Below are 25,668 nucleotides of genomic sequence, written 5' to 3' on the forward strand. Positions count from 1 at the left end.
ACAGTTCTCTTGCTTTAAATGTTTAAGAAACACGTTCCCCTATATCACTTATTCATAACTAGAGAGAAGGAAAAAAATGTGATGTCAGACTTAAGTCTTAAAGTAATTCTTTCTTCATCACAAAGATATTTCTTTAGTCCATCGACTTAAAATTAATTACATAAATATTTAGGTGTGCATTAAAACAAAACATTTTCCCTTCAGAAGTTTTGCTACAGGCTTTTTGTTCAACTGACAAAGTACACTAAGGAGTGTAAAAAATATTTATTCAACCTAATTCAACATAACTATAATTTTCAATACTTAAAAACAAGATTTACAGAGTAATGACCTTAAACCACTCATGTGAAATCATCTTACAGTCCATACAGTATTTTATAATTGTATTTTTACAATAGCTTAAACTTCCAGAGGAGACAATGAGCTTTACCATGAAACAAGTTTCAAACCCACTAATTTGCATCATTCAAATCTCTCCATGAGACTTTAAAAAACAGTAATAAATTGCTTGGAAATATATACAGTGAAGACCACTGAAAAGCTGTTTTCTTGAAACGAGGAATTCTGTAAGAAATACATATTATATTGTTTCAAGGCTATCTTACAGAGTGTAGCAACTTTCAGAGGTTGCTACTCAGTTTAGGTTTTATATAAAAGTGAGCCTACTAAGACAAATATAATCAGCAGACTTACAAGGTTATAGTAATTCTTCCATTACAGCAAGAGCCTCAAAAGTATTTGATATTGATTGAGTGTATAATTTTTAACACCTGTATAGGTTTTTAATACTAACTGGCCTTTATATACACTTTTGTACAGTTTTAAAATATTACATCTTGGTAATTAAGATAAACATACTATAGAAAAGGTACCTTATTTTGAATTTCTCCTAACATACATTATTGCAGTCAAATATGAAGTCCATTCTGCATTTACTTCATTTCTGGTGAAAAGAAATATTTACTAATGAATAATTCCAGTCAAAGATTTTTAAGCTATTCATCATGCATTTGACATACTAATATGAACAAGAGAAAACTCGGAGAAAAACAAAGAGATTGTTGTTAAGAAAGAACTTCAAATATGAAATCCAGATCAGGTCTGGTATGAATATGCAATATTCAAATTATGTTTGTCAGAATTTAACTTCACAAAACAATCAATTTCTGTTGAAATTAGGTTTAGAAATACATCAAATAATGGAAGTGCTAACGTCTCCCTCAACTGACTACTTTAGACATATGGGAACAGTAAAGCTTACTGCATAAATAAACTTTCTTACACATTTAAGATTTATCCTGTAGTCCTTTACAAAATGGAGCCCAGTTAGTTATCTTAAGCCAAGTACCCTGCTGGCAGGATGCTCAGCTCACGTACCCAAAGTGTAGTGTCAGCCCCTTGCAGCCAGCACTTGCACTAGGGCAGGAGAGCTTAGTCCTGAGCAGAGCTGAGTTACACACTCAGGTCAGGATGCTTCAGGGGATGCCTGCTCTGTCAGTTCATATGGAGCTTTAGTGTTCAATGCTGCTTTCTCACACGTTTTCTATAGGTATTTACACAACATAAAGGAAAATGGAAACTAAACAAGTGTTCTAATACTTAACTATAAAATAAGCAAGTGAAATTTATTTCCCCCTTGTAGTTATTTTAACTGTGGAGGAAAAAATGCAATCCAGCACCAGTTACAAACCAGTAAAGCCATGAGAAAATGACACTAGGCACTGCAGAAGATACAACAGGACACTGAAAATTACCAGTAATAAAATAGTTACCTGAAAGCCATGCTAATTTTAACACCTAATACTTAGGTGGTTAAAGCTGACATCCAAGTCCTGTAGAGAGTGATCCATCTTCTGCTTTCTCTGTCATTTGGGTATTTCACACTCCCTGTTTGATACTAGCAAAACTCAAGGAAAATTATTTCTCCTTGGTAATGACTCATATTCCTCTTCTAAAGCAATATCCCTTCATTGTGTGAAATGCTAAACTGAATGACAGCATGGGCACAAAATCACCTATAGAAAAGGCATTTGGATATAGCCTACCTAACTACACTTAAAATGTTCTGTAGTTGATTTTTTTTTTTCATTCAGTATATTGGCTCAAAGAAAATAATTCAAAAGCCTATTGACCAACAGAAATACCCAAAAATAATGAAAGCCAAATCACATTCTTAGGGTCAGTGGTTGCTGAAAGGATTTACCCTGGCACAAGACAGTGCTTTATTGTATCTAAAGGAAAAAAAATAGAGGAGCAGCAACTTATCACAATTTTCCACTACTGTGCAATAACAATGGAACCAATACAACATGGAAACCTGTTAGGTGAGACTCTGTGACATCTGGAGGTTACAGCCTTACGCTCCTTCTTGTTCAGGATAATTTAAAATTTTGCGGTGAGCTTGGCGCAAATATTGCTGCTGCTTGAAGTAAACCTTAAAAGCTCCTTTTATAGCAACAAAAGCAATTCCACCCTGAAATAAAAACATATTTTGAAAACCTGCACAGTTCAGTGTCATATCACTGCAAATGTTCTTAAAAATTTCCAGTCAGAGATTTGTTTTCTAAACATATGGTATTTTCTTCTAAAGATTAACTAATTAGTATAGTTCCAAATGAGTATCTAAGTTTTCTGTCACAATGCACTATTACAGAGGCTAATGTTACTTAAAGGGATTACAGACTGAATCTATAAAAGCTTTTATTTCCTTGGAAGTCTCACCAGTATTCTAAATTTTAAAAATCAAAACCTTATTTCAAGAACAAAGAAAATGCAGATATGTAGCTGCTTTCCTCCCTTCTCTGAATGCATATTATACAAGGCACAAGGAATAGTACTGATAACCATTCTATAACTAGACTGTGAAAAATGGCACTTGCCAAAAGTGGAGTAAAATAAAATCTATTTTTGTAAAACAACCCTTTTTCCCTCTAGAAAGCTTTACAATATGTTTATCTCAAGTCTTCAAAATGAGACACCAAGAAGCTTTTAGTCTGCATGAACATTTGCAATATCACTGTTTGATCTGCATAAAAGAGAGGGGTGCATAAACATGCAGGAATTGAAAATGGGCTGTGGTGACAGTCAGATGAGCAGGGACTCCATATTACCAAACTCACTGTACCTGTCCTTGAAAGGCTGCAACCACAAAGGTTATTCACAAAGGAAGAGATTGTTATTCCCTCTCCATTTGAACTATATGGAGAGTTAATTTTCCTCTCCTTATTAAAATAAGAAACAAAGGGTTTCTCTCAAAATCTGTAAACAAAAGCTAATATGAAAAGGTTTATAGTATAAATCCCAGTCTTTCCTTACAGAGACTGTTCTTAGAAGATGCTGGCTCCTCATCTTCATTGTCAGCCTTAATTACTGCTAAGGCCTGCCTACTACAGTGTCAGATAAAATTTTCATCCTTGTCATGAACTGAGATTAGTTTCAGTCATAAAGACAGTCTTTCACACACATGATGTTTGTCCACTGCCAAGACAGGCAACCTTAAAAAAACCCCTTCCTTTTAATCAAATACCGTCCTTAAAATTCTGGATCAATTTATGTTCCTTTTTCCTTTGCGTCCCTCCCTCACAACACTTCATATTCCTCTAGTATAATAATTTATGAAACAGAGTATTGAATCTTACCAAGATTGTCCTTTGTAAATTTGAGTTAACACTGCTGAACATCAGCTTGCCAACTATCGTGGCAATAGTAGGGAAAACTAGAGCTCCACACAGAATACGTGTGGCAGAGACGTGATCTGCCAAAGGGTTGGCCTCTGCTGGGATACGAGGAACAGGACATCCAATGCCTAAAGGGATAAGAACGGGGGAAGAAAAGGTTACATAGCCACTGCCTCAAAAAAGAGCACAGAAAGCACATTAGTGCCCACTCCCCACTCCACTACAGATCTATAGCCCAACTACTTTTTGAGAACTATCCCTCTTCTCAGTGAATATTCTGTTTCCATTAAATGACTGTAGTTGTACTTTCAAGTAAGACCCATGAATTTCAATAGCTTGTTTTGTTACTAAAGCTTGAAACCATGTTCCTGCTACTCCTGCCACACCAGTCTCAGGACTACCCAAACACAATCTAAACAGAAGGAACATGAAATAGAGGGATAGTGTTAATCACCTCTATTTAAAAATAGCAAAAACTACTTGCCTATCCCCATCTCCTAAAGGCAGAAGTTCAATCTTGGCACTTCCTTTTAAATATAATCACATTACCTGGAAATATGCTGTTCAAAATTTGTAGCTTATTAGAGTATTTGCGCCACAGTCTGAGCACATAGTCCTCCCAACGGATCATCTTGCCCAGTATTAGCATGACTGGGATAGTGGGAAGGCCAATCAAAAGGAATAAAGGATCAGCTCTCTCCATCACATCAAGACCTTCTTTGTGACCCACAACCTAGAAAATATGCATATAGTTGACAAACATAACAAAGGCCACAACAATGTTACAATGTACAAATGAACAAAAATGTAACTTAAAAAGCTGAGTTTGTTTGAAACTGCCTGCATGTTTTAAGTTAAAGGAAAAAGAGCACTTTTTAACCTAATTTACTCTGTTTTCTCTTTGTATCCTTGGTTGCTTAGGGAGCATAATGCAGGTGAGCTACCAGCCCTATTTTGCAAATCATTATTATTGCAGAGAGCTGTAACAGGTTTCCCTACCATCTCAAGAAAGGTTTCATGTGTTTCTGTGTAAGTAAAAGCCTAAACATCTGAAACACTAATAATACAGCAAGCTTTCCAAAATGCATTTGAGAATTTACAGTTTTATAACAATTAATGCTACACTCAGAAAGTGATCAGATACTACTGTTCAAAGGATAAATTGATAGTAGGTACCTCCAGATGTTTTAATAAAAATTTTATGGTTTTTAGGAATATCTTATGTAACAGAGATCACAGTATTTAACTGTTGTTTCTCTGGACAATGCAGGAAGATGAAGTTTATTTTCAACTGTAGTGGAAACAGCAGCGTATCTTCACATGTACCTTTAGTTCAAGGGTTTTAAAGGCTCATTGTTACTGCTGTGTCTACACTTTTCTGCTGATATATAAAAAATTAAACAGACTTTTCCATTTATAAAATCCACGTTACAACTTTAACAGAACGATGCCTTATGTCTTTTAAAAAGTATATTGTTTTAATTTTAAATAAATCTAATAGGATTGAGGATAAAAAATTACATTAGAGTGGTAGATATCCTCTAGATTTGTCTCAATTTAAGCAGTATAAATGTTAATACAGTCCTTGAATTGCTTCCAGGAAGAACAGGCTCTTTCATGACTTTTTCTGTAAGAATCTGGGAGGACTAAAAACACTAAAATAATAATCATGTTTGTCAGGCACTGGATTTTCTGATGTGTTTTCACTGACTTCTTGTTTTCCCCACAAGTACAATAACTCATCAAGTCTTCAATTGCACAGAAATTAGAATTAGAAGGTAAGAACATGAAGCAACAGCAAAATTCTAAAAAAGGAAAATAACAAACCCAGTACTTCTGGAATAGGTAGGACACAGGGAAGGAGCTACAGTAATGTACCACAGTACCTTCAAACTGTACATTTTTGCCTTGCTCTGAAAAGCATTCCATGTTACACCTCTAGAACAGGAAGTTATGTTATATACCACAGTCTCTAAAAATAGGTATAACCAATATTGTTGCTGCCAAAAGATTATTCCTGAAAAAACATTCAGCACTTGTCTTCCAGCTTCTTCAGTATCTTCTACTCAAGCTGTGAAGTCTGACACTATCCTTTTTCTCCTTATTAGTCATTGTCCATCAAAAAATGCTTCAGTATCTTGTCTCTTTCTGCTATTTCTCTGCTTTCAGTAACTCCATCTGACTTGTTACTGACTTAGCTACCACAATGTCAATTCCGTATTTATTTTTCTGCACCTGAAGTCTAAAAATAGCTTCTGTGCTTCTCTCTGGCCCTTCAACTAAATGAAAGGAGTCTGAAACGTATCAGGAGAAAAACTGTATTAAACCTAGCAAGGTTGGGGTGGCAAAAGGGGTGGAACAGTTTCCCTCTACTACCCACTCAATCTCCTCCTCTACAAGCAAAACTAAATTATTGTCTTGCCCAGCATGCCATCCATACAATCAAAACATTAAATCATGAAAATAGCTAATTATTCATACCTGGGATTTGACCAGCTGCCTAAACTAATGTTTAGACAGATCCTCACTTCAAAAGCAAAACAACTTCAGAACAAAGCATTTATTTTTCCATCTGGCTGCGGAGTTCTAGGGCAGCTAAAAAGGTCACAATTTCCTACAGAAAAAGAACTCAGTGCAGCAGTGAGCAAGGAGAAAAGGACTGGTGCATTTCCAAAGTCTCACTATAGTATTACAGATGTTGTAATGCTCCTGTTGGAGCCACAAGAACAAAATATGAAAAAAATACTTAAATGCACCATTCTGTAATACACAGATTCATCCACTGGAATTGAAAGCCATTGCACATCACCTATGCAGCTGCCCAGCCCTTGGCCACACTGGTACAGGGAAACTGCAACCACTCATTTGGGCTCCATTTCTCCTTTCAGATCACACAGAAACTGAATCAAAACAGCACACCATCCTGACAGGGAGTGACCTGCAGAGCTGCAGGGCAGTACCACACATCTCAAGAACTAGTGCCAAATGACTTATGAGAGACAAACCAGGTTGTATATTTAAAATTAGAACTGTGTAGAGGAGTATTTATTAACATACCGGTTTGTTAATTCTATCTGCAGCTGAATTGGCATCAGAAATACTTTATGCTTTCAGGCAAAACACAGGTTACAGGCTTGATATAGGAATTAACAACTAAAAGGGTAAGGAAAGCGCTTCTGATTGTACAATCTCTGAAAACTCTGGTCTTGTGGTTGAGCTAGAATCACTATGAACAAGTCTTGCCATAGCTAATAGCATATCACCTGTCAACATTACTTTTCTATTTAAATAGTAAGTTCAGAAGAACAGAAGCAGGAAAACTATTTTTCCCCTTTCAACTAATCATACAGTCTGAAGTAATTAAAACATTAATTTGCAGTGTTTTGCATTTCTTGTTTATGAATGAATTGCATTATTCAGAGCATGTATTTTCCTTAATACAATTAAAAAAGATAACACATTATCCAGAAAATAATTTACCATGTTTCAATTTCAACCCTTTGAATGCTACTAGCAAAGTTTTTCTCCAAGTAAAAGAAAAGATTAAATCTCATGTCTTTACTGAAGAGTTACTCATTATTGGTAGCTAGGAGGTAATGGCACCTTTCCCATGAGAACGGAATTGGGTTCACCAGTCTGCCATACACAGGGCAGCCAGCTAGAGCAGTAGTGGATTTTGTTAGTTGCAGACTGAACCATGCGCAGAACCAGTTTTAAACTATGACCAGTTAAACGTGAAAAACCATCTTGAATTCACTGGTAACTACACTGAAAGCAGCTAAGCATGTTTTAAGCCAAGGCAAGAGGAGTCTGAATTGACACTTGCTTTCAGAGCTGGCAGGAAGAGGGAAGACGTGTGTACCTGCATGACGGTCACCGCTCCGTACGTAACGGCTGTCCAGTATATAGAGCCCACCATTATTCCAGCTGCAGCAAAGGGACATGCCTTTGAGATCAGGCGATCTGCAAGATCCAAAACGTAAACAACTGGACCTATGATAAAGGAAAAGTAAGGTTTCAAGAGAGATATATATATATAGATACACACACATAAAAGCATACTGTAGAAAAGTCAGCATCTATCACCAGTCAGAAAGAACAAACGAGGCAAAGTACAAGTCTGACATACCACACAAGCTGTTTAAGTGAATATATATATAATATAATGTATAATTAAAAAGCTGTTAAGCTAAACTTGTAACTTCTGCCTACCTACCATTTCATTTTTCCAGAAGACTGATACACTGCTTAAAGCACTAATTTACTCAGCGATTAGCTTCCTTTTTGTTGAAGTAAGAATTGTTCTTTTGTAGAAACCACTTTAGGCTTAGTGCCTTTTTTATTTGTTAGATATTTTAGTTTTCTAAAGGAAAAAATACCAATTTGTTGTAATGTACTTCATGTCCTTATCTTTGACAGCTTCACCTGAAAATTCTGTCACTAAACTATCCTGCTATGTAGCAAAAAGTAGCACAGTTAATACAAAAGATTCCTTCCACTGGAAGAAGCTGCATTCAGTATGTTTGAAGGATTACCTCTCAAAACACTGGAGGAAAAAATACTCCTATTCAGGTTATTCAGTGCTTTTGACAACAACACATGAATAGGTTCATTGTTCTGTCTATGCACAACTGCACTTTCCAGACTTACACAGGGCAAGACAATACATACTCTGACTACCTTTGGTGAGGTAAACAAGGGCAATGCCTGCATCTTTTCTTTGAGGGACTGCAAGAGCATGAGTGAGGCAAAAGCCAGAACACTGAAATGTATACATGGAAGCGAAAGCCATCATCACCATAATCCGCGTTACTTTTGTATTTGTCAACAAACTCTACATACAGACTGTCCTCCCCCAGCTCATATGCATGAACAGCTCCTGTGAGCTCCCTCTTACTTTTTCCTACCAAAATCAGTGACAATTCTCAAAACCAGCCTACAGGCATTCCTCAAGTAACTAATCGTCCATGTCTCTCAAAGTTTACCCACAGTGACGAAATTATGACTCCCAGTTCATGACTTAGTTCTTTTTCTAGAGAACAGCTCTATTGTGAATGATTTCAAAAACCCCAGTTCCACTCAGCTCAAGTCAGCTGGTGGAAAAAAAGCAACAGGAACATCCAGTTCAACTCTTAATAGTCGTGTTTGACTTTCCAGAACACACTTTAAAAGGTGCTGAGATGTCTATCAGTATGCTGGAAGTAGCAACAAGGTCATAACTGCAAGTACTAAATGCACAGTAGTTTACACACCTTGACTGTTTCCCAGAGTCGCTGAAAACGTTGTTTGGTTGTACCATTTTGAAAACTTATGTCTGAAGACAGGAGACTCAAATGACACTGAAGGTTGCCTTATAATACAAGTACTAACAAATTACACCTACTGATACTAATCATTAAGAGAAACCTGGCTAGAGAATCGGGTATCGAATCTTGAGAAAATACTAGAAAAAAATTATTGAAACAATCTTTTAATTAGGCCTTAGGAAGGAAGTAGTGAGAAAGGAGGATGAAACTGTTTTTGCTTTTTAAGGTGGTACTGAGGAAGGTGGTACTGAGGAAGTACTGAGGTGGTACTGAGAAAATTAAATATCACTGATACCCAAATTAAAGAAGGAAATATGAAACAAAAATATTTTTCATTTTGAAAAATATATCATGCTTTAAAGAGTTTTTTCTGCCAAACTGTTTTCTTTTTATTAAACTGAAGTAATTATCCAAGAGATACTTTGGTTACTTTCAAAGTGCTAACAATATTTTTCTATTTAGTTAAAGTTCTTGAAAGAGCAGAAAACAGCTCACAGGAACACAACTATCACCAACTGCCAGAACTGATAGGCAGTATCAAATCTAAAATGGAATTATGATTTTGAGATATTTCATAAGAAGTTGTTTTGAACTAGTAAACATATAAAGAAATACCCACTGTTACTTATATTAACTGATGTCTCCTCAAGTTGACTATAATCATAAATTAAAATTCGTGATGGGGGCATCCTTTCACAGAATTTTTAGAAAAAAGTTTCCAGCAGTACATTAGGGAAGTCTTGAAGTAAAAAAGTTTCTGAACTGTGATGCCTCAGGGAAGGGTATGACTAATACTGTCTTCAAAAGACACCTGCTGCAGAAGAAATAGGCCCACTAGCAAGGCTTCTTGGAAAATTCTTACTGTCCTTACTCTGCCTGGTGTGACCTTGATTGACTTGCAGTTGAATTGTGCTAAAAACAGCTTTGGGTTACTAGAAAGAGTTACAGAAGGGCAAGACTGGCTCACTTGTTTAGGGCACTTCAAGGTCATGATTGATGTTCCATGGACCCAGATTAATTTCCCTGCTCTACTAGCGATGTCTTGTGTACTCTTACGCAAGTCCGAATTTTTATGTCCTTATCTTTAAAAATGGAAAAAGATGGTATTATGACGAAAAATATATAGCAAAATACATGAAGGGAGTTTAGCATGCAAGAGCTGAACAAGAATTTTCGGCCAGCTTCAGAATCCAGGAATGTTGGAATCTGAGCTTTCAAATACGATATGCCACGAATTGCAGGAACAAATGAAAATGCCTGTTATGTTAATGTATCCTGTCCAAACTATAGTTGCTTTTCACCATTGTCAAAATAAAATTCAAACGCATCTCACATTACAATTTCATCAGTCAAGATACAAACAAGAATTTCAAACAGTGTCAAGTTTTGTGGTGCATTCTATGTCCAGATGGAAACCCAGTTTTCTTCCCAAAGCCAATGCTAAATGTTGTCGTTTGATGCCTTCTTTATGATGGGGAGTTACCCTATTCAGCAAAGCTGAATTGTGGCTGTTATATGAATAACTTGTAAGTTTCATACTGGTTTATGTCTTTTTTTTTTTTTTTTTATCAACAACGCAATATTGTTGTGTATATTTTCTTTCCCATTACTCAGTGTTCCATCGTGGAAGTAAAGGTCATCACTCGAAATTCTCTTGACGCCTTAATTTTGTCAGCCCTTAAGCTAATAAGAAAGAAGTCCTATCACAAATAACTGGCAGTGAGTTATTTTCAGCTACTTCATTGCATAAATAAGATACTTAAAAAAAATCTTTAAAATCTTCTAAATGCCTGCACTCAATTGCTACATCACCATTTCTCTAACAAGCAGCTTTACTTTTAAACAAAATTTAAGTTTCCATGGCAACATTTCATTTTCTTGATTTGCTTAATATATCTCATAGAACACATGGGCAAATGAGGGCTGAAATAACAGCAAGCACTGCTAATTTAAATACAGGCAACATACTGTGTATTATCCTACTTGGCTACTCAAGTAAGAGACTCTGGAAGACCATGTACAACTGTTTTTTTCACCTTGACAAACAGAGCTACAGCAGTACCCAGCAATCGTAAATATTCTGCCTCTTGATTACAGGGCAATATTGCCTCAGAAACACCTCCTGACAAAAGTGAAAGTATGTTTTTCCAGTAATACCACGTGCTGCTTAGGAAATTCTCCCCTGAATTTCCTCTGATAAGTGTCTCTGCAAGCTGAGTCAAAAAAAGGATGTGCTTATGTGCTGTGTGGCAATTGCTGAAAGGAGTCACCTTCTGCTCAACGAGAAAAATAATCCCATTAGCTAGGAAATAATTACAGGTCAATCACAAGATTTATCTATATACCTAAGTGGAATACATCCAAAATTTTTAGAAGGTATTTAACTAAGCCACCAAATAGGATGCAAGCAGAATATAAAGTTATTTCTTTCTGTCTGGAAAAGGGAATAGACAAGTTTCCAACAGAAGTGGTGCTCCTAGCACAAGACAGGGGGGAAAAAATAAAGCAAGAACAAATAAATAAGCAACAATTTAAATTATCCATATCTTACCTAGCTTTGGAAATACTATTAAATATTCTGCATTGCACTGAGGACAAGCAACTCTAGCAGTACTGTTTCCTCTTTGCTTTTCATCCACCCAGCGCTGCAGACAAGTCTGATGCACCCATTTGGTGGAGCCCCTGCACCTGCAGGGCCTCACCCACTCTGCTGTCCGATCATCCTCATCGGTAGCAAAACAAACCCAGCAGCTTCTGTAATCACAGGAAGGAAAAAAATATATATTTTCTGCTACTTTTACGTGCTTAAAATAAACATTCATATGTGAACGCATACAGCTTAAGAAAATGTGCATCTAGAGGAGATGATGGTTATTACTTCACTCTTAATCACCAGAAGTGCAAGCATTTTGTACCACAGTTTTTCTATAAAATCAACATAATAAACATAATTTTTCAGATAGCTAAACGACTGCTTTATACATTCTGAATTATTAATTAAACTCTTAGATAATTTATGATGAAAAAGCATTGAGATTATAGTCCAAACTTTGAATAATTCAACATATGGAAAAATCCATATTTTTTAATGTTTTATCATCTCCTTCCACAACATTTTGTTAAGTTTTTTTAAATTTTAAAAATATAAGATCAATACTGTAGTCTGTTACTTGGGAAACTAAGTCCAATCCACTTAAATGATAAAACAACACAAATGATACAATATATCACAAAAATCTCTAAACAATTATATCAAATTCATTTGCTCTCTGAAAAGATGAAGTATTTATTTCAAACAAGTTGACTTTGCATAATATAAATTAGGTGACAAAGTACTTCAAGAATACTATTGGACCAGTAGAGGAGAAAATTTCTGCTTTGGACAATTATGTGGACGTGAAAATTCAAATATATTAATTCTGTAAGGAGAAAACACAAAACTGATAATCTATACAGCCTCACCTGAAGTGAGCATAGAACTGGGAACTCCCAGATATCTGGTCTGATGATTAGGCCAGACTTTTGGCCAACTTATAAGAGAAAGCAAAATATGGGTCTAAACTAGGAAAATATCAGATGTGCTCAGCCAGTAATTTTTACTGTGAAACAATTTGCTAATTCCCACACTGAAGATATTGAAGTTTACATAAAAAACCAGAGTCTATCAAAGTAAGAATATTACTATGAATTTATATATACAGGTATATATACATATATAAAATGGTTTGATTTTTTAAAAATATTTTATGCAAGCCACTACAATCATAGTTAAACCCTTATAAAAGAGCACAGCAACAGCCTCATTATAATTTAACTACCAAGACACAATCTAATTAGACACTCTGGCCGAACTGAAGTTTAACATCACAATTTTGATGATGAAATTTTGTTCTCTTAACAACCTGGGTAACATCATAAAGACAAAACACTAAAAGGTTTCTTATTTGTAACTAATAACAGACAGTAAGTGAGGAAGAAGAAACTGAGAAATGCTGACACTCGTAAACAAAACAACTTTATTATTTGAGGATAATGATTGTGGATTCTGTGCCAGGATGTTACAGTGGTTCATGATGCTTTTCCTCTCACTTTTGCTTTTGTTTAACTCCTCTTTGAGGAAAAGGAAGGGGGAATCTGCAATGGGAAATTTAACTTTGTCAGCCTCCAACATCAAGAAATGAAAAATATTGTTGTCTATCAGCTTTGCTTTTAGGACCTCACCATTTTGGGTAGTATTCTATTTGTAAATTAAAACTGTTCCTTTACAAAAGAATAGCCATGCTTTTTTAATACAAATGACTGTGCCTATAAAGTACTTGCAAGACATTCTTTAAAGCACTAAATCTTTTTAACATCTACAGTAGTAGAAGTACGTTAAAAAAGCTGCAAGTGTGTCAGAGCAGAAGGCAACCGGGAGCAATTTATTACTTGTAAAAAGGGAATACAATTGAGCACATTGTAAAAGGCATATATACAATTGGCATACTTGTAAAAGGGAATAAAATCTGAGATTCAGATTCTAGGGAAGACCAGAGAGAAAGCCATTTAATATTGAACAATCCATAAAATGAACCTGTAATGTCCACATGTCCAGTTGTAAGTAAAGAACAAATTATAGTAGGTACAGATGTAAATTTAAATTGTGGTGGTCTGACACTAGAGCTTTTCAGTGGATGACTGACATCTGGAATCAGAACTGTAGTTTCTTCCCTTCATCTTAAAGGGAAGGTAAAATCAAAGTCTGACTTGGCTTTTTTCTGTCCTTCCCCACACTGGTTTGTATGAAAACTGTCATGCTATTCACTTCTGTAAAACCACCCTTCTTTTTGCCTTGATGCTCTCCCTGTGCACCGACTGCAGTCCCAAGTGAACGGACATACTAACCTTCCTAAGCAGGAGCAGACAAACAAGCCACAAGTTAGTAAGGATCTAGATGAAAATGCTGAGATCCCAACTAAGATTTGTAAGGATTACAAAGCATGGCTGACAGTTTGGTTCATTGCACTCAGTATCAAGTTCTTATGGAATACAAGTTCTTGCATTGTTCATTGATTTTTATTTACATTAAGAATCCCCAAATTTACTTTAACAACAAATAATACCATACAACACTACTGATAATTGTTCCCCTTCAGAAGTTTTTTTTCTGCATTACAGGTAAACATTCACCCACTCATTCCACATCCTATTTAAGTCTACAACTGCTCTAAATTTGTAATTCAGATTTTTATTTGTAAATAAAAAATGCTTCACAACAGAGCTAGTTAGGTCTAAGGATATCATCACAAAATGCAAGTCTAGAGTTTATCCAAATAATGACAGATTTAAGCATGAACATAATCTTGCTACACTGCAATTTTAACTGAATTTGTCCATGACAATGGTTATAGATTAAATTCTGTTCTCAAGTTCTCTGTCAAGGTTAGTAAGTCAAGAAAAATATGCATCTTTTCTTTAATTGCTTCTTGCCAGCCAATCATGCTTGAAAACCTGAAAGACCTATGAAATGAATAACAAAATCCTTCACAGACTTAAACCTTCAGCAAGTCATGAATAATGAACAGTAAATTCCCTGTATACTGTCATCAGCTTTATCTCTTTCCATTGACAGCAGCTGTAGAAGAAAGGACTAAATAAAACCATTTCAGAACAGGTATCTAGGCTCTTGCCAGATTTTCCATTTTCTTGTACTGAATAAAATATGACCTTGATTCTTACCACTGAATCAGGCTGCTACTCAGATAACCTGAAATAGAAAGGGCTGAAAAGGTGGAACAAAGCATTGTTTCTGATAGAAACCCGAACCTTTTTCCTTGATGACTTTCTACATAGCCAAATCAATAACACTCATGTATTTTTCCACACTTCCTTGGCTCAAAAAAAAAAAAAAAAAAAATCAAAACAAAACATACAAAACTCCAGACCAATATCACTATTGCAGCTCTGAATATAAGGTTACAAATGCCTTTTTGATTCAGCAGCTAAGAATAAAGCTTTTTTTGCATGTGTTTTTTTTCTCTAGCAAAGACAAACTCTTTTCAGGGCACTGCTTGTATTAAGAGCAAAGCGGATGGGGAGAAAGCTGTATTGAAGATTGGAGATCCCATACTCCAAATGTTACACGACTAAGAGACCAAGGCCTGCCTAAAACCATGTTCCTCCAAACCACAACTTTCTCACCAGTAAGGAGCCCGCTCTCTCTTGTACCTGGTGGGAGCTACAGCTCCAACACATCCCTAAGACCTCCAGGATCAGACACACTAGACTGCACTCCTTTTTCTTAAGCTATACCCCTTCTAAAGGTTACTTTTTTCCAAAACCAGTCTTAGATGGGAGGGAAGACAGTATCTAATTCACATTATTTAAATCAAATCTGACTCAATTTGTGAAAGCTGAATCCATCATGAAACAGTTTTGTTTTCAAGCAAGTGTGACTGTGTAAAGCAATACAAAAAAGTAATTTAAAGCAGTATGTTGATTCTCTACACACGCTAGTAAAAAGTTTGTAAAAATTTCTAGAGCCCCAAAAGTCCAGCAGATTTCCTTGTATTCACAATACTTAATGGAAGATGACTCGCTAGACTGGGACAGTACAGCTGTTTTATGATCTGATTTCAAATATTCAGTACTGAAGTGGGAATGGAAACATCTTGGAATTTTCCCCCTTATGTTCAGTGGCATACAAATATGAATGGTCAGCAAAACCAGAAAACTTCTCAGAATAAAAAGTTCTATTTGACTTTTAGACCTAACTCTTACCACAGAAAATGCAAATTTGAACATGCATGACGTGCTCTAGAATCGTGAGCTAGAAACACATTTTCCCTCTCATTACAGTTCATTGTTCATTCATAAAACAAGAAATTTTCTGCATTTCTCTCACATCATACAGCTCTTTTTCTTACAGTGGCAGGAATTTGCTCTTGCTGCAAGAGTAAAAGCATCCTTATCCTTCTAAACACAAAGTGTCAGAGGAGCTTATTGCAATTGAATTTCACATCCAAAAAGAAGAAAGTGAAAAGACTGAAACATAACTGATAACAACAATAGCACAGAGAGCCAAGTCAATGAGGGCTGAAAAGGTACCTTGAAAGAAATGACCAAAAGCATTCCAATCACTAGCCCTAAAAAGGCACTGTTCTAAAGGATGACCCACAAGTCTGCTGTTTGGAAGAGGTAATTTTTCATAAGCTTCTAGAACAACTTTTTATGCATAGTCTACGTCAATAGATAAAATATCTTGGATGAACAGTGATAAGCTTTACACTAAACTTGCCAGCTACACTCTAAGTACTACAAGATCATGTTTAAGTTGGAAGACTAGGATGTCAGAAAAATGGAGTTACCTAGTAGCATTAGGCTGCTTTGGAGCTGGCTGGAATTTTAGTAGGAGGACAGCAAACTGTTCTCTCAAAAAGCAAGAGAAACACCTCATTGCAAATGTTACACTAAGCATTTCCTTTTCCAGAGTGTGAAGAACCAGCAGCAGTAAGATCTTGTGCTAGAGGGACACTGCCTGGTCACAAGAGGATGCAAGCCTAGCCTACAAATCCCTGATAAAGGCTACAAAGGAATACCATTAACCTGAGAAATGCCAGCTTATGTCATGCTTCACAGAGGAGATGAAGTGCCAGAAGAGATGAACCCACTTGCAGGATGGAACACTGCTCTTTCCCCAATATTTTTCTGGCCATCAAACACACTGGAAAATACTTGAATCTTCAATCCAACACCTGCCTATCAAACTCAAAACACCCTTACACTATCCTAAAAGGAAAAACACACAAGGGAAATACACTGAGTGAAGAACAGACACTGGTGCAAAAATAGCGGTCTTCAATGCTCCTGGGGGACTTTAGCGGATGCTTTTATGGCAGTATGGCATAGCAGCCATATGCCAGCCTGTATCACTCAGCTAGAAAACATGCTGTCACTTTGTTTCAAAGTCTAAAATTCTCAAAGGAAGTCCTCAAAGTCATCTGACCTTATATCTAATTCTGCTCTGCCTAGTCATCAAGGATAGCCTGCAAAGCTGAGTAAAGGAGACATTGCTAAGAATCTAGATATAACAGTAAAGACACTTTACTACAAAAGCAACGCTTTCAATAGAAACAGCTCAAGTACAGAAAATCAAGCTAACGTTGGTGTGAACATACGGTAACACAAGTGGTATTTATATATAGCTCCTGACTTCCTCTAACCTCAGGATGACATTGCATAAACTAGATTTTAAAAAGCTTTTAATAAAAGCACCTGGATAACTAAAACTCAGTGAAGAAGCACATTAAAACCCCTTAGAATAATTAACTAGAAAGTGCACTAGAAAGATCTACTGATTATTAAAAGTTCCGTTCAAGCTTTATTATATTCTTAATTACAGCTTAAATCAAGGGGAAATATTTTACACTTGAGTTCACTGCACTATATAAAGGCAGAGATACGAGTAAATGACAGTTCACCGAATCCTGCTGGCTGCTTTCTAGCCTGCAGATAAAATTAACATTTCACTGCCAAGCATCACCTATTGTGCTTAAATGTGGCCCTATTTTTTAATGGTCTTTGCTTCTAGCCAGCTTAGAATAGGGAATCCCTCCTCAGGTCTAGCTGTCTTGTTGGGTTTTGGTCTCTAATTTGCCAAAATCTAGACTGTCAGTAAAAAAAAATTAGCTTTCATCCTGGATAAATTAAACTTTTGCAACCAGTTTTTCAGACACATTCCTTTTACAAAGTCTTCAAAATTCAGTTATCTTAAAGGCTTCAGTATTACCATACTCTCACTTTTTCAAAAGGAAAAGGTGAGAAAACCCCAAAGCTTTGGTGGCCTTGCTATCAGCCTTTAAATATGCGATGAATTTTGATGTTAGAAACATTTGTTTTATTTCCTAAATGAGGGAGGAAGAACAGGGCCCTTCTAGATGTGCACAAAGGACAAATCAGGAAAAACTGCTACTCATACAATCAGCACTGTATTACTAAAACATTATACATTTTGCTAACTGAACTCTTACTAATGTATATTAGCAGCTTGGCCTACAACAAACCATTTAAGCTACTGAGTGCCTGCTGGGGATGGGTAACACTGATTCTTACCATCCTAGGAAGAAAAACAAAAGTGACTAAAACTAAGTGGAAAAAGAAAAATCAAACAACCAAAACCTAAACAAAGAACCACATACACACACACAAAGCAATTTACTTCTAAAATGGAAACATGCTTTGAACAACATGATTTGAACAGGAAGTTGACATGTAGTCAAGTACATACATAGCAAACAGTAAAGAATTCTAATAGCATTAATGTTTTAAAAATTTAATGGATTTTTTTATAGTGCAGACAGCATATAATATGATATAGGGAAAACTTTATATGACATATAATATGATATAGGGAAAATTTTCTCATGCATTGTTTGACAAATCTGTCAATAATCACAAACACAGGAGAGATGTGAAGCAACTAGGAAATTACACATGAGAGGCTATTTAAAGTTACTTCCTTGAATGTGACTTTAAACGTCTTAATTACTTAATAATTACCTCTAAGACAACCACACTCCAAATGAAGACAAAAATATGTAGTTTCTATAACCAACAATGCTATTTTGCACTGGGGGAAAGGGGAAGGGAGTTGCATCAGAAAAATACTAACACTGGTATTCGTGGTGCATGTACAGAGTAGATGACAGATGCTGCAAAGATCAGGAGCGACCTACATACAGAATAGACCAAGTCTGACCTGCCTAACTGTAACCATCTTGACATTAAGCTGTTGCTGTGATAAGCAAATGATAAGAAATGCAAAGTTATTCACTGAGTCTCAGTTTATAATGTCTACTTTTTACCAGAAAATTTACAGTATAAGAGAACATACCAAAAAGCTCTACTTAAGTCAGTCATCTTATATAATCCTAATAATACTACAAATTGGAACAATTTCTGCCCTAAAAATTACCAAAAAAAAATTTAAAGGCCAACAAGATAAATTCTTGGGATGTTACTACCTCAAGAACAACAAAAACCACCTATCAAATGTGGCAGACATTGAAAATTTGGAATTGTCTTTACTCTGAATAAATGTGAACAAAATTGCAAGGCGTCTGATGGTAACATTAAGTAACTCTCCTCAACAAGCTGTGGGACTGACTGCATGACTCACCAGTAGAACAGTCACAAGCACCCTGCACATGGTCTTCTGTAATTACATCCCTCACAGAAAGCTAACTAAATGTTGGCACATTTTAGGCCAATAAAAAATATCCTCTTCTAAACAAAAATATTCACATTCCAGGAGGCACTTAGAAGAAACAAATGAGAAGAGATCTGGAAGATACATAATGACCACATTGCAGGTTTAAAATAGAGGGTTTTGTCTTTTTCTAGAATGTGAATAAATAATTAATTATATTGACATAGCTTAAAAAAAATACCACTGAATGCCAGCCCCTCTTGTCCATGACAACTCTCTTATTTACCATCTTCCCACTGTTTTAGCAGCTTCTTTTACTATGTACACATTGAAGAAGAGCTGCATGGCCATAGGAGGAAACAGGCAGAGATACATAAACTGAGAACACTAAACTGTCCATACTTTCCATCAGCAATCACCTGAAAACCTAGAAACACTAACAACACTTATCTAAAAAGTTTGTTTCTGTGAAAGTTGTTTCCAAACATAAGCACATACACGGATTCCCTGGTTAGCCCTTAAATCAGCTGGTATTTACTTGTTATAGGGGAAATTATTACATAGCAGGCCAGTTTAATTTTTATGTTAACTTCGAAACAAATGAACAGCTAGCCCTTGATTTAATAAAACTTCACTGTAATTTTTTTAAAGCAGCATTTAAAAGTGGATATTTTGATTGTAAGTTTTCTTATCCTACAGTAGTGTTAGGCAGGAAGTCTGATCCTTCCCCCAGAATCACTGACACAGAAATCCTGAGCATAAGTACTTCCCTTCAGTTTTAGAAATTTTTGACAAAAAGCACTCATATTAGCATTAACATAACAGGAGCAAAAATTCTTAACAGAAAAAAAGCAAATTCCCAGTCCAACTAGAAAGGAAGTTATCTTAACTTTTAGGTACAAATTTCAGAGCTGGTGCTAAAAAAGACCAAGTGCAGATTTGCTAAAAGGTGCCAGTGGACTGTTGGTACCTACCTTCCTATTGGTACCTCCAGCATAGTATGCTTAAGTTAGGCAGTGCAAATGCTTTAAACTGGCATTGCATCTAGACTTGGTGTCACAGAATTACAGCTTGGAAGGGACCACAGGAGATCTTGTCAGACCTCCTGCCCAAGACAGAAGCAACGCCAAATTCAGACCACACAGCAGAGCATTCTCCAGCTGGGTCCTGAAAAGCCCCATGGGCCAAGATCCACTTCTGCACTGGGCAACTTGTTCCCAAGCTCAACTGCATCACTCCCATCCTCACATGCTGAAAACTTCTCTGTTCAAATTTACAGTTGATTCTCATCATCCTGCCAGGAACCTCCACAGTCAGTGTTCTGAACAGCCTCCTTGGTAGGTAGAAGGCCATCAGACCTCCCAGGCCATCCCTTCTCCAGACAGGCTTAGCTCCCTCTAGTTTTTCTAGTAAGTCACATGCTCCGGCCCCTTCACCAACTTATGCAATCTCAACAGCTTCATTTAGAAACATCAGCCAGAAGCAGTTTGCTTTAACCACTTCAGCTTGAGTCCTCTTATTCTTTTGCACTGGCGATGAATGTGCTACTTGTGGTAAACTACAAATGCCAGTAAAAGCATGAGCAAGTCACACAGTCTTTCGATAAAGGTAGGTATTTACATCCTATAAAAATCTAGTACTTGGCCCATTCTGCTGCTGAGGGGAAAACAAAAATGTTCATCAGAAAGCACTTATTTTCACACCAGGAATTTTCCACCCTCTTTGCAATGCAGAAAGGCCATAAGCAGGTAGAGATGTCAAAAGCACCAAACAAGCCTAAAACAGCTGGCATATTCATTACCACTTTAAGTATTACTTTAAAAAGTTGCTGCAAAATTGATACCTTAACCTTTTGATATTTGTCTGTAAATTATTATACATATATTTATTCAACACATTTGCATTAACTGTCAGAAGTTTCCACTTCACTGAGCACTTAAAGACAGCATGGCAAAGGAAACCATTAGAGCTTCAAGCACTATTACAGAGTCAGAACACTTTTATATGGAAGAGATCAATAAACATGAGTTTGTATAGCCTTTTTAGATAAAGTGAATGTAACAAATGAAAATATTATCTGAATGCCTTCATAATACATGGGATGCCAAGTGTTTGAGCACAAAAAATTGTAAGTTGCCTCTCAGGAGTTTCTTCACATGTAAATAGGAAGAATAATTACCTACTGTCTGCAGGTAGAAGTTAATTGTTAAGCAGCGACTAAAACATGTACATTTCTTCCTAAGCATATCAAAGCAGACATCAGAGACAGAAAAATAACATACATTAGACAGCAGTCAAAAGGTTAAGATAGTTTACAAACAACATGCTGACACCTGTACATTTCACACGGGCAAAAGGCAATGTACAGGTCTGCACTAAGGCTCCACTAATCATCTTTACTGGTAAGACAGAGGAAGAAGTCGATCTACACAGAACCTTCACGATAAAGTGAAGCAAAATACTAAGGGATGTACCTGGGATGAAGCAGTACTGAGAAAGCAAAGCTATTATAAAGCTATTATTGTTTCAAACTTTCTTTCTTGAAACCCACTTTTCAAGATAGGTGTGATTTTGCTTTTTCTATCCTGTATCAACATCAACTTCCAAATAGGTGGGCAAAGGACAGGGAAAAACAAACTCCTTGTTTCCTTGGTAGAAATTAACTCAGCACAGTCCATTCTCTACTCTTACACCCCTTTCCTTCTAAGCATGAATAACCTACTCTCAAAGAAGAACAGAAAGCCAGGTACTTCGAGACACTGACAAACTTCAGTCAGAAGTTAGGAAGACCTCTCTCAAAAGAGTTCAACTCTGTTGTGAAGAAAGAAAATAATTACTTGAGGTAGGACAAGAAAAAGAGACATGCTTAATCAGTAGAAGCAGAACAAACAGACTGAGTAACTGCAGAGATGGCATTCTGTGAAATATAAAGATAATACAGAAATCCTGTACTGTGTTTTATGTTGCTTATTACTCTGCAAATCTTATCTGGTTGAACTCCACTCCTACAAAGAGTTACTTGTGTGTCAACTTCCATCAGTGAGAGAAATCAGAGCACAACATATAGTACAAGTCTAAGATGTTCAGAAAAAACATCTTTAATCAAGGACCACACTGCACTAATTACACTGTTGAGGTTGTAGCATTAGAGTCTTAATCCAAAACCCTGTATTAGCTTACTAAAGTATCAACAGTTAATTGTGCAAATAAAACTAAAACAGTGCCTGCACTTTTAAAAAAAGAAGGAAATTACTGAACTCAACACAAACACCACCACAAATGGCCATTCAGCCATTCATTGGCATAACCAATTGCAAGAGCAATCCACATGTAATTCAACTGAAGTCAAAAGACTAAAGCTTAAAAATATGAGTACATTTTAGCATTACAGCTCACATTAACAGCATATAAAAACCCCACTGCCACATAATTTCAAGTTTTAATGAAGATTACTATAATTCTGTAATTTATGCATTAAACTAACATGAACAAAGGCATTAAAATAACAAAATAACAATAAAATCTCACCATTTAGCCAGATTACTAATACCTGCCTTAAAGTGTATGCATTAGTCCAGAAATACGGGTTTTACCATAGACTGAAAAGATTTCTGCTTGCAGAAAAGGACAGTATTTCAAGAATTATTATCTGGAACTGTTATCTGAACATGAAAGAGAAGAAAAAAATTACAACGGGGATGGAAATTCCAATTTTCAGGCTAGAAAAGAAAGATGATGCAAATCATATGGATTAGTTTCCTAAATTCTGCAGATGAGACAATCCACAATGTAGTGTCACTTCACTGTCATGCTTCTTGTATTTATACTACAGTCAATCCTTCAGGTAAGTATAAAATCCTTAGAAATTTTGAGTAACTGACTCCTTACATCTTAAGAGCTGTTTATCTTCTTCATTATAAATCCATGGGTTGCTTCCTAGACTGAAATTATGCAGGCAAATAAAGGATGGAGCACAAAATACATCAAAGAAAGATGAATCCCAGGCAACAATGTAGTGATGCCATCAAGTCCATCTTTGCACTAGAGAAATCAAACTTTATTAATGAAATAAACTTGTAATCATACAGGCATAGAATCTAAGAGTCAAGAGAAGAATCCAGCTGTTCCCTCTCACAAACAGAGAATTAAAGAACTTGCTCTTGGAGTTCTGACCCTTGTATACAAAGCAGTGCATGCACTCAGGTCTACCCTCACAGATAATTTAACCATGGGGCGTGTCCCTTAAGGTTTATCTTGATCACCGCTACAAAATAACATGATCAAAGTTATGTACAACCTTCAGAAACATCAGATGCATAAAAATCTGTTTAGTCAAATGTAATGCTGCTCCATAAACCCAATATAGGCCAGAAAAATTATTTACACCAACTGCATTTTGAGGTCTTGGTTAGTCCAAAATCCTTCTACTGAACTTGTGCTACACTCTGAATTAAATTAAAATCCCAAATACTTGGTTCCTTCTTACTACTACATTCATCCCTTGTGACACTCCTGTTTCTAAAGTTTCCTATAAAGAGCCCAAGGAATTCTTATATGAAAGCTCCAGCCTCTCTTCACACTTCCTTTTATGCTACTTACATACTTCAAATTCTTTCCCTGCTGTCTTTGATATTAAGGAAATCAGAGACGCTGTCCAATTGTTTTACACATCAAGCTACTCCAAGTATACTGGAAAAAGTCTTTGAAAAGAGCCAGAGACACAAATTATAATTTCACAAACTTGAAAGGATACAAGGCTATTAAATGTACATCAAAACCCACATCTCTACTACAGGTAACAACTAAAGAACAGTGAACTGGTTTGGCAACCAGGTAACTAATTTCCCCTTTTTTTTTTTTTAATTAACTGTTTAATTTAACAGTTGGTCACAACAAAGATTATAAACATAACCTCACAGCCATTTCCCAACAGGGTCAACTAGGACTTCAGAGTGTGATACAAAAGCCATGGGCATCAGGGAAGCCACACAGAGTATTATGGTTTCCTAGAACTCTAAATATATATTACTGGACTAGAAAATTCAGGATGTAGATGAAAGTTTGTTGTTTTGTTGGTTTGGTTTTGGTTTTTTTAGTTTAAGAGGAGTTGATTCAGCAATACTTTTATAACATAAATCATCCCTTTGTCGTCTCTTACCTTTTCAGTTTTTCTAGAACACAAACTTTCCCTCCCCAAATCACTTTTATTCTCTTTCTATATCAAACTGGAACTTCTCATTCCCACCTTCCAGGCTGCACAAGTTCTACCCCTGCCTCCCATAGTTTGTATTTCCATCACCTGCCTGATGACAGGCTGTATTTCATTAAATACATTAAATACTCTTTCCTTAGAGGCGACCTGGAAAGGACAAAACCAGCAGGGTTCTTTTTGATTCCTTATGATGAAAACTTGACAGGTTCATCAACAGAAGCCTGACTGCTTCTGGATCCCCACCTTCTGAGATACCAGGCAATAAAAGGCTGTGAATGTGGTTTATTGTTTGTAGCAATAGGTTGCAAGGGCTTCCTGGATGAGTCAAAATTGCACTTAAGGAATCTGAAGTGCTCAGTGGAACAGGATGAAAGTGCTACATATCCAAAAAAAAAAAAAAAAAAGCATAAAAACAAATATAATAAATAGAATTTACAAGTTAGTAATTACAGACGAGGAAAGATGCTTAAGTCATAATACTTCTAAGGTTGTAATTTTTAAGAACGCTCCAGAAAGCAATTGGAGGCTTTCTTCAGACCATAAAACCAGCAACAAAACACACAAGGCCGGCTAAGCTTAGGTCATCTTTTGGTGCCTCACTTTACGTGCACGTCAGTGCGTTCCCTACCCAAAGGCTCTCCCAGGCCCAGGGACAGGCTCCTGCAGCCCCCAGCTGCCCCAGAGCCCGTGCCAGCTCGGGCGCACACACAGCTCCTGCGGCCGAGGGCTGCGGGAGCGATCCCTGCCGGCCCCTCACTGCCCGCGGTACCTCGCGCTGCTTTACGACAGCGCTCCCACAACTTCTGTCAGGCCACCGAGGCTTTTAGGAAGCAAAAAACGAAACCGGACCCGCGACACCGGCCCCAAACCCGCCGCGGGGGGCTCACAGGCCCAGCCCGAACGTTCCCTCCGCGTACCTGTCCATGGTCTGCGGCAGCGCCAAGCCCGTCTGCTCGGCCATGGCCCCGGGCGGAGGAGCGGGCCCAGCCGAGGGCTCGGAGCCTGACAAAGGCGTCACTCCTGCGGTGGCGGAGAAAGGGGAGCGAACGGAAAGGCGGCAAATCCGCCCTTCCGCGGGACGGCCGGGGCGGCCCCTCCTTCGGCAGGCGAGCCGCGGCGCAGGGCCGGTGGCCGGGGCAGGACGGAGCGCCCGGGCCGCCGCGGGGAGAGGCGGCGAGCGCTGAGCGCAACCGCGCCGCCGTCACCGTCGCCCGGCCGCGCAGCGCGCCTGCGCCGAGGGCACAGCGCGAGCCCGTGCCCGGAGCGCTGGGAGCGCTGGGAGCTGTA

The 25,668-nt window shown here is 37.2% G+C and overlaps 1 protein-coding gene across 2 annotated transcripts; it reads right to left on the reverse strand.

Moving 5' to 3' along the window:
• Positions 1 to 249: 249 nt before the first annotated feature.
• Positions 250 to 25,587, reverse strand: MARCHF5 (membrane associated ring-CH-type finger 5). Of its 2 annotated transcripts, none has more exons than XM_038140270.1 (6): positions 25,299 to 25,585; positions 11,535 to 11,737; positions 7,540 to 7,670; positions 4,227 to 4,410; positions 3,639 to 3,805; positions 250 to 2,473 (listed from the first exon to the last, which is right to left on the reverse strand). In XM_038140270.1, exons 1-6 carry the CDS (start codon positions 25,340 to 25,342, stop codon positions 2,357 to 2,359), a joined length of 846 nt encoding a protein of 281 aa, XP_037996198.1. In that variant the 5' UTR covers positions 25,343 to 25,585; the 3' UTR covers positions 250 to 2,356. The 2 variants fall into 2 exon arrangements, with proteins under 2 accessions (XP_037996198.1, XP_037996200.1); XM_038140272.1 differs by having other exon boundaries at positions 2,075 to 2,473; positions 7,540 to 7,640; positions 25,299 to 25,587.
• Positions 25,588 to 25,668: the final 81 nt, after the last annotated feature.

This window comes from Motacilla alba, chromosome 6, assembly GCF_015832195.1.
Source record: "Motacilla alba alba isolate MOTALB_02 chromosome 6, Motacilla_alba_V1.0_pri, whole genome shotgun sequence".
NCBI lineage: Eukaryota > Metazoa > Chordata > Aves > Passeriformes > Motacillidae > Motacilla > Motacilla alba.